The 10,581-nt window shown below is 34.5% G+C and overlaps 1 protein-coding gene across 1 annotated transcript; it reads right to left on the bottom strand.

The window, feature by feature from the left end:
- Positions 1 to 3,043: 3,043 nt before the first annotated feature.
- Positions 3,044 to 10,256, bottom strand: cd68 (CD68 molecule). Its single transcript, XM_073837298.1, has 6 exons — positions 10,098 to 10,256; positions 7,987 to 8,546; positions 7,729 to 7,848; positions 7,114 to 7,183; positions 6,462 to 6,632; positions 3,044 to 3,885 (listed from the first exon to the last, which is right to left on the bottom strand). Exons 1-6 carry the CDS (start codon positions 10,141 to 10,143, stop codon positions 3,746 to 3,748), a joined length of 1,107 nt encoding a protein of 368 aa, XP_073693399.1. The 5' UTR covers positions 10,144 to 10,256; the 3' UTR covers positions 3,044 to 3,745.
- Positions 10,257 to 10,581: the final 325 nt, after the last annotated feature.

Genomic DNA, 10,581 nt, shown 5'->3' on the forward strand with positions numbered 1-10,581 from the left:
TTTCAAATTTCCCAAAAGAAAGGATGCACCCACGCACTCATGAGCGCCACCCATCTGTTGCATGTATATTTTACTCTTTCAATCTATGCTTTCAATAGATACAGTCAAGCCCGAAATTATTCCTACCATTGGCAAATTCTGATTTAAAGTTACTTTTATTCAACAAGGAAGTTTTTTTTTTGACCGGAAATGACACAGGCTTCTCCCAAAAGATAACAAGACGATGTACAAGAGGCATCATTGTGGAAAAAAAAATTCTCAGCTTTTATTTATATTTGAACAAAAAGTGGCATGTCCAAAATTATTCATACCCTTTGCAAACTGTCTTAGTCTATGGGAAAATCCAAAGTTATATACCATTCCAAATAGTCAAAGCTGTTCTAAAGCATCCTAATTACCCTGATTCATTGGGAACAGCTGTTTTAATCAACTCAACAGGTGAAAAACAGAAGCTCTCTGCTGTGGACAGTCATGGCTAAGACAGAGGAGCTCACTGAGGACCTGCGGCTGTGCATTGTGGCTGCTCACAAGTCAGGAAAGGACTATAAGACCATATCTAAATGGTTTGAAGTTCCAGTGGCTACAGTGCAAAGTATTATTAAAAAATACAAGATGTTCCACAACTGTGAAAAATCTTAGAGGACGTGGTCAGAAGCCAAAAGTGACACCTGCGCTGGCCAGGATAATAGTGAGAGAGGTAAAAAAGAATCACCACCAAGGCCGTCCTGATGAATCTGAGCTCTGCTGGTGGCAACATCTCAAGGCAGACAGTCCAAGGGACACTGCACACCGATGGGCTCCGCGGACGCAGAAAAAAAAGGGGATACCACTTCTCCAGATAAGGCACACAAAAGCCTGCTTGGCCTTTGCAAATGATAATTTCGACAAAGAAGCAGAATTCTGGTCTTCTGTTTTATGGTCAGATGAAACAAAAATTGAATTGTTTGGCCACAATGATATAGCCTTCATTTGATGTAAAAAAAGGAGAAGCCTTCAACCCTAAGAACACCATCCCCACTGTCAAACATGGTGGTGGGAACCTAATGTTTTGGGGGTGTTTTTCAGCCGGTGGACCAGGGAACCTAATTCCAGTAAACAGCACCATGAAAAAGGAGCAATACATCAAAATTCTCAACAACAACATCAGGCAGGCTGCAGAGAAACTTGGCCTTGGGCACCAGTGGACATTTCAGCTCAACAACGACCCAAAACACACAGCAAAAGTGGTGAAGAAATGGTTAGCAGACAAAACATTAACGTTTTGCAGTGGCCCAGCCAGAGTACTGACTTAAATCCAACTGAGAATCTGTGGAGGGAGCTAAAGATCAGGGTGATGGCAAGGAGACCCTCCAACCTGAAAGAGTTGGAGCTCATCGCTAAAGATGAATGAGCAAAAATACCAGTGGAGACATGCAAAAAGCTGGTCAGCAATTACAGGAGGTGTTTAATTGCTGTAATAGCCAATAAAGTCTTTTCTATTGATTATTGAGAAGGGTATGAATAATTTTGGACATGCCACTTTTTGTTCAAATGTAAATAAAAGATGAGTAATATTTTTTTCCACAACGATGCCTCTTGTACATCGTCTTACTATGTTCTGGGAGACGTCTATGTCATTTCTAATAAAAATAAATAAACCTTGCTAGTTGAATAAAAGTAACTTTTATTCTTTTTGTCTGTTGCTTTTGTTTTTGTTTTGATAAAGGACTAAAATAAAAACTTTGCTAATTTTTATTCTACACTAAACTAAAGTGATAAGTAAATAAATGCGAGCAAACTGTTTTGGAGTAAAAAAAAAAATAGAAATAAATATGACATATGACATTTTTAATGTATAAACAGGCGCGGCGAATTGTAATTTGCAAAATAAGGATGATAGTGGCTGCATGTGTGATGTCACTGTACAGATGTCCTTTATCAATCTCACACAATGTGGCTTCTTTTGTTCATTTATTCATATTAACTTGTGCTTTTTTCTTTTCAGGAGCATTCGTTCCAGGATAACACCACAAAATTTATCTGAACATGGTCATGCGAACAAAAATCTCCACTTTGTGTTGATTCCACTGATACACAAGCTAATCCACATTAAATATTTTTTTTTTTTACCTTTTGTCTTTATTCATTACTTTCTGTATTTTCATTTATTTAAAAAATATTTTATATTTAATTAATACTTAAGTATTTATGTTTGCATTAATTTATTTTTTATATTTATTCATTTCCACATGTATTTATTTATGATTTTTTTTTTTCAGAAGCGCTCATTCCAGGAAAACACCACAGAATTCATGGGAAAAATTTCCAAAATGTGTTGCTTCCACTGATACACATGGTAATCCACATGAAATTATTTTTTATTACCTTTTGTTATTATTATTTTTCTGTATTTATTTTTACATTTTTAAAATTCTTTTTAACTTTCATTTACTTATTTAATTTATTTTTGAAATATTTTATATTTATATAATTAATTAATTATTTAAGTGTTTTTTTTTTATTTTTTTATTACGGGGTTTTTTTTTTTCTAGGAGCGCTCGTTCCAGGTTAACACCACATAATTTACGTGAACGCGGTCATGTAAACAATTATCTCCAGTTTGTGTTGGTTATTTACTTATTCTTTCATTTATTTTTTTTAATTATTTTATATTTAATTAATTCATTATTTTTTTAAGTGTTTATTTATTTTTTACATTTATTTATTCCCACATGTATTTATTTCCAGATATATTTATTAATTTATACTTTTGTTTTTCCCATTTCAGGAGCGCTCGTTCCAGGATAACACCACAGAATTTGAACTCGATCATGTGAACAAAAATCTCCACTTTGCATTGGTTCCACTGATACACAAGGTATTCCACTTGAACTTATTTAATGTGAGTGAATGAAAAGTTCACATAACACACACAACGCTGTGTTAGGAGAGAAAGACATACTAAACAAAACCAAATTTAAACATTTTACCATCACAATGCATTGTTTATTATGCTTTCAATTCAACACTGAGTATTAATTAATAAAACAATCATAATCACTGATTTCTTTGAAAAAAAATTATTTTTATTTGTCACCAAAATTATACATTGCTCCCAAAATTCAGTGCATAAATGCAGCTTCAGATCAACACAGTATAGTAAAGCTCTTCAGGTTAAAAAAAAAGCACAACAAAATGAATAGAATCCAACTGCCTTTAAAATCCTTTCTATTATTAATTACACAGTGTAAGCAACTGAATTCCCTTTTATGCATTTTTAGGTCTTAAGGCCCATTTGGAAATAATAAAGCACTGTACCATATTTATCAGGTTAACAAAGGTTTAGAAAATGCACAGAAAATGCATTATATGTGTGTCAGACAGTGAAGAGCACCTATAGAAAAAAGCATACACTTAAGATGAAGCAACAGTAGATTATGCACATCCTTCTGTAATTAATTATTCTGTCAGTATTAGGTTAGGTTCTTTGGAAACAAGTAATTAGTTTACAAAGGTGGGCCAAATAAGGCATGTACTAAGCCATTTGTTTGCTTGATATTATAGTGATGTAGAAAGTGGCAACTTCAGCTTGTGTTAGGATGTGGCAGACTGTCCCTGCATAGTAAACATAGTTTGGACAGATCCCAGGCCATCCGTGTTCATCGGTGTATATATAAGTAACATTCACTTAAGACATACATAACAGCTTAAAAATTCCTGTAAACTGGAATTGCTGCTGTTCACATAAATCACGAGTTGTAGGCATCTATAGGGACTGGTACCCATCAGTCCTCCGTTTCCTGCTGATAAGGTAAGCAATGACTACAATGACAATGAGTATGATGAGGATTATGCCCACGGCGATGGGAACGCGGTAGTCAGGTTGATCAGCCTTGCATAGTTCAGCTGTTGTACAAACACAAAGCATCTCATTGTAAGAAATGAAAATGAAGATTGTGGTTGCAAAAATTAAAAGCTGGTATACACTACACGTCTTTGGAAATCTGAACAGATTTTAAAGGGAAAGTTCACCCAAAACTCACCCTTATGTCGTTTCAAACCGTTAAGACCTTTGTTCGTATACGGAACATAAATTTATGTTCATGTGACATCAGTGGTTCAACCGTAATTTTATGAAGCTACAAAAATATTTTTGTGCACAAAAACTAAAATAACAATTTTGCATTGTGGTACTTTCCAAAATTGAGAAAAATTGTTGAATAAAGTTGTTAAAAAAATATTCTAGTAGCTTCAGAAAATTACAGTTGAACCACTGATGTCACATGCACTATTTTGTCGATGTTCTTGGTACCTTTCTGGAACTTAAACATGGCAGGGCCCTTGTTGTCTACGCAGGGTCATGGAGCTCTCGGATTTCATCAAAAATACCTTAAATAATGTTCTGAAGATGAATGAAAGTCTTACGGGTTTGGAACGACATGAGGGTGAGTAATTAATGACAGAATTAAACATTTTGGGGTGAACTGTCCCTTTAAAACACTAGGCATCATATGCTTACTGACTTTGTAAATGGTTACAGAGGAAAAAATGGCCATCACGAATAAACACTACTAAATTTGTTGCTTGAAGATGCATGACAAATGAAAACAACATCCTAGCTTCTAAATATGCCTACTTCCATACAATATAGAAAGCGGAAAACAGTTTGTGAGCCGAATAGTATTTTCAAATTCATAGTACTCATAAAACTGTATGCAAAAAGTACCTTGGAATACACGTTCACAATGTATTCCAAACTTAAATTGCAATAGTTGAATAGATTATGGGAGCCTGTTTCTGCCATTGAACACAAAAAAAAAAGGATATTGCGATTTGTTATCTCACAATTCTGACTTTTTTTCTCAGAATTGTGAGATATAAACTCTGTATTCTGAGAAATAAAGTCAAATTGTATGATATAAACTTGCAATTCTGAGAAATAAAGTCGCAATTGTATGATACATAAACTTGCAATTCTGAGAAATAAAGTCAGAATTGTGTGATATATAAAGTCCTAATTCTGAGAAATAAAGTCGCAATTGTATGATATAAACTCACAATTGCGAGTTATAAAGTCAGAATTGCGAGATATAAACTTGCAATTCTGAGAAATAAAGTCAGAATTGTGTGATATATAAAGTTGCAATTCTGAGAAATAAAGTCAAATTGTATGATACATAAACTTGCAATTCTGAGAAATAAAGTTGCAATTGTATGATACATAAACTTGCAATTCTGAGAAATAAAGTCAGAATTGTGTGATATATAAAGTCGCAATTCTGAGAAATAAAGTCAGAATTGTGTGATATATAAACTCACAATTGCGAGTTATAAAGTCAAAATTGCGAGATATAAACTTGCAATTCTGAGAAATAAAGTCAGAATTGTGTGATATATAAAGTCGCAATTCTGAGAAATAGTCAAATTGTATGATATAAACTTGCAATTCTGAGAAATAAAGTCAAATTGTATGATATAAACTTGCAATTCTGAGAAATAAAGTCGCAATTGTATGATACATAAACTTGCAATTCTGAGAAATAAAGTCAGAATTGTGTGGTATATAGTCGCAATTCTGAGAAATAAAGTCAGAATTGTGTGATATATAAAGTCGCAATTCTGAGAAATAGTCGCAATTGTATGATATAAACTCACAATTGCGAGTTATAAAGTCAGAATTGCGAGATATAAACTTGCAATTCCGAGAAATAGTCAGAATTGTGTGATATATAAAGTCGCAATTCTGAGAAATAGTCAAATTGTATGATAAAAACTTGCAATTCTGAGAAATAAAGTCAGAATTGTGTGATATATAAAGTCGCAATTCTGAGAAATAAAGTCGCATTTGTATGATATAAACTCACAATTGCTAGTTATAAAGTCAGAATTGCTAAATATAAACTTGCAATTCTGAGAAATAAAGTCAGAATTGCGAGATATAAACTCGCAATTCTGTGAATTCTTCAGAATTGCGAGTTTATATTTCAGAATTCTGAGAAAAAAAGTCAAAATTGTGAGATAAGTCGCAATAACCTTTTTGTATTTAGTGGCGGAAGCAGCTTCCATAGAAATACACAACACATATACATAATACTTATAAACAGGTGGCCAGTAACATGCTCATTTTCAGTTATATAATATTTTAAAGATAATAGTTTAATTTGCATGACTTTCAAAGCTAACAAATCATGTCAAGTTATAAAAAAACTAATTAAAAAGTAGCAGACTTTCATTAAAAAAAATACATGCAGGGAATAGATGCACATTAGTTAATAATATGTTAGGTGCCCTTTGGACTTAGTATCAGTTGTATAGTCATCTGGCTGGTCTAACCGGCTCATTTGCATTGCCATGACACTTTTGCTACAATCTTTGTAAACAAGCTTCATGAAGTATCTAGAACATATGGAAAACTGTGCAAAAATCTAAGAATCAAAGATGTAGCTTGTTGTGCTGTTGCAGCATCGTCACTCTATACTTACGTGGTCCGAATTGTTTGTCTTTGATTTCGAAGGCCTGAAATCTGTTATGCGTCAGATCCAGACTCACACCATTCCCCATGTACACCGTCTCAGCCTGGCAGGAGTAAGAGTGACCCAGATCTGCGGAAAACAGCTCGAGAGACCTGTTCTCCCCTGAGTAACTCTTTGACACTTTGTTGACAAAAATAAAAATAAAAATAATTTGATTAGTATTAGCATGGTTGTGCACAAAATGACAAGAACATTATCCTGTTCTCAATCCCACAAACATAATTGTGATAGTCAAAACACTTCCATTACCACTCTTGTTTTATTCACACAGACAAAACAACTAAATATGTACAAGTTCTTATGCAAGGTCACAAGAATTTTTCACAAGGATGAAAGGATGATATTTACGGTAACCAAAAGACACTAACACTTCCTTATTCTTTCTTGTCAGAATGTGACATTTGCTGTTGCCAAACTGGTTGACCTGCATGGTCTAGTGTTATTGAGGCTTGGCTATTTATATCATTTTAAAACGTTTTTGAAGCAAGAATTCTGTCACTCTTGATTTAACTATCCAGATAAAAGTCCAAAGTCCTGCAGAAAATGAGGATGTGTATTGTTGTGGGTGAATGGTACTAGTCATTTATGGCCGGGAACTTACCTCCTGTTTTGAAAGCATAGGTCAAGTCGAACTGCACAAATCTGAGATAGGCCTTTTTTGTTGTGTCATTCTGTAAAGTAAAAAAAAAAAAAAGATAATTAGGATGTTAACAAAAATACACCTGGTGCCTCCTTGTGAGCCTGTTGGCTCAGGTTGCTATCAGACAGAAAATAAATAACGCAGTCTTTTATACTTCCTCTAAAGTGCCTCTAAGTTCCTGTTTTTCAGGCCACACAAGCTCAGGTTGTACTGTAAGATACATAAACTCTTTTCACAGACTAACTGCAATGCTAAAACAATCTTCTAGATTAAAAAAGGTTGATATAGTTTATGAAATCTTTTCTTGGCACTTTTTCAAGCACTACGAAGTGAACAAGTAGTTTGTTTTTGAAAAACAAACTAGAGCTGCCTGATTAATTAGTCGCGATTAATCGATTTCAGTTTGCATAATTTATGTTTGTGTACTGTGTATATTTGTTATGTATATATAAATACACACACACTTATGTATATATTTAAAAATATTTGTATGTATTGTATATCATATAGTATGCAAACATAAACTTTTAATCGATTAATCGCGACTGATCGTTTTGCAGCAATAAACAGACTTACTTTTTGAAATTGTACGGAAATACCGCCTTCAGGGAATGAAAGCATGAGATTAACCACTTTATCCTGGCATTCTCCACTGACATTAGTTTTGCTCGGCTGAACGATGAATGTGCCATTTACCTAGAGAGACAGAAATGTTTCAGATCAACAGATAATATTTATATGAAATATAGAAAAAAAAATCATGGTAGACATTGTGAAAGATATAAGAATCATATCTGGATGTAGAATTCTCACTCCAGGTAAAAAACATCTTACCTCACTGGTGTTCACACGGATCCCGATTGCCATGTCAAGCATAATGCATATTTTGCCATCTTTATCAGTATAGTTATATTTCCCTATTGTCACATTGGTAGGTGGTGTTGGTACTGGTATTGGAGTTGTTGTGTTCGGGTGTGGGGTTGTTGTATTCGGGTGTGGGGTTGTTGTGTTTGGGTGTGGGGTTGTTGTGTTCGGGTGTAGGGTTGTTGTATTCGGGTGTGGGGTTGTTGTGTTCGGGTGTGGGGTTGTTGTGTTCGGGTGTGGGGTTGTTGTATTCGGGTGTGGGGTTGTTGTGTTCGGGTGTAGGGTTGTTGTGTTCGGGTGTGGGGTTGTTGTGTTCGGGTGTGGGGTTGTTGTGTTCGGGTGTGGGGTTGTTGTGTTCGGGTGTGGGGTTGTTGTATTCGGGTGTGGGGTTGTTGTGTTCGGGTGTGGGGTTGTTGTGTTCGGGTGTGGGGTTGTTGTGTTCGGGTGTGGGGTTGTTGTGTTCGGGTGTGGGGTTGTTGCATTCGAGATGCGGTCCATATAAGATAAACTGTATCCACCTGAAGTGAGAGCTGAGGAGAAAGATGCAGATAGACAATGTGAGAAATTTTGAACCCAACTGGAAGATAAATATGAAAAAACCTTCAGTGAACAACTATTCAGACAACAAAGCAAAACAGTAATTGCCTCTATAAAAATCATTCACTAGGTTTGAGAAAAAGAAAGCAGCGTCCATCTGTTCTACACATGGAGTGCTATTTACATACATTCACTTCCTCCCTTTTGTGCGCTGTCACAAGTGCACAGACTTCAAAATTTCCCAACAGGGAAATGTGATAACTCACATCAGCCGATTTCACGTGATGTGTGATCGTTAGCCTAGCCGCATAAAAGAAATGTAAGTGCTGACAAAAGTGACTGACTTTCTCTTTGGTTTAGGGAACGCTTTGCTTCATTTACCAGTTCACCAGATCGAAGTACACTTGCGCTAATGAAAAGTAAATATACGAAAATGTATTTTAAATACATTTATTTCATGCCAAGTATACTACAAATACATTTACATTTATGGACTTAATAAAAATACTTTGCAATTGTACTTTTAGTACACTAAACTGATATATTTAGAGTCTGCTAAATGGAACGAATTTTGGAAAATGCATTTTTATTGTGTGGAAGCAGTGCTGAAGTAAAGATATACTTATGTATAAGTAAGTAAGTATTCACTATTTTGCATTTAAAGACAGATATTATTTAAAGATCATACAGTCCTCAGCAATAGTGACATTCAAATATATTTTAGGCTTAAGAAGTGTACATTGTGCACAGATAGTACTCCAAAGAAAATTTAATTACATTTTTTTATATCAGTAAGTCTCGAGAGATATGTCAGTAAATATGTTAAAACGTTAAAAGAACTATACTTGAACTATATTTTGTATAAAATAAACTGCATTTTAAATCTATTACTTTTTTACTAGGGCGCGAACACTTATGAACTGCACTTGTCCATTTTAATTATGACAAGATAAGAGAAAATATACAAATATATATATATATATATATATATATATATATATATATATAAAGATAACTGAATTGTGAGCAAACTTAAAAGCTTACTTAAGTATGGTGCTATGTCCAAACAAGGTGCAATAAAACAGCTTGATTTCAGCAATAAGGAAGTGGCTGTGTTCATATATGTTACTGTAACACAAAATCTGATTAATATTGTTAAAAATTTGACCTTAGGTTTTATTTTACCGGCGTTTTGTTTTAATGGCCTATTCAAGTCAAGCATAGATCGAAAGTACGGCATTTCCGAAAAGTATGCCAAATTACAAATCTCTTTCTTGTCTTTTTATTTGAGTTAGGTTAAACCTGAGTCGAAATTTTAAATATGAATTAGATTTTAGGTCACAGTTGGAACTCAACCACTTCCTTATTGCTGAAATCAGTCTGTTTTATATTGGTTTGCATCTTTTCTTTGTACATTGTACATCCGTAATCATTCAGTACTATGGTATGTCAAAGTACATAAATTCCACAGTATTTAATTAATGGTGAACACGTGGTAGATGCATATTTCAAATCGAGTAATGCAGTAAAATAATCTACTACACCTGTTGCAGCAATGCAAAGCGCGATCAGTAATAATCCGTGTTTCATTTTCGCCCTTATTCCGATGTACCTGACACAAAAAACTCGGTGGACTGTGAGCTGTAAAGCGGAGCAAGCATCTGGTGTTGACAGCCTGTCGCACCCTGCAACTTATTCGCCTGAAACGAAACCACTGATAAAGTGAAGGAAGTTCAACCTTTCCACACCAGCTTCGTGCGTTTGTCCAATCACAGTTCTAGTGAGGCTTCAGCGTCCCAGAAATTCAATACAGTGACCGAGTTTTGTAGAAAACGAAAATTAACAGATGACAGGATTTTGTCGCTGTTATAAAGCCTATCTTTCTTGTTGGAACATTTAGAGCTGCTTTTATGAGGTTTAATTTTTTTTATCGTGGCAATCGTCTGCACTGATAATCTCGTTTACTAGATTTCATACTTAAATTAGTTGTTTAGGCTTTTTCCCTCTGAATAAAACTTTAACATGTAA

The sequence above is a fragment of the Garra rufa genome, chromosome 3 (assembly GCF_049309525.1).
Source record: "Garra rufa chromosome 3, GarRuf1.0, whole genome shotgun sequence".
NCBI lineage: Eukaryota > Metazoa > Chordata > Actinopteri > Cypriniformes > Cyprinidae > Garra > Garra rufa.

What these genes read in the sequence shown, in the direction of transcription:
- cd68 (XM_073837298.1), bottom strand. Translation starts at nt 10,143, where the DNA reads ATGAAACACGGATTATTACTGATCGCGCTTTGCATTGCTGCAACAG. An exon ending in TCCGTGTGAACACCAGTGAG is followed by an intron (nt 7,849 to 7,986) that starts GTAAGATGTTTT and finishes CTGTCTCTCTAG; the next exon opens with GTAAATGGCACATTCATCGT. An exon ending in TTTCCGTACAATTTCAAAAA is followed by an intron (nt 7,184 to 7,728) that starts GTAAGTCTGTTT and finishes TTTACTTTACAG; the next exon opens with AATGACACAACAAAAAAGGC.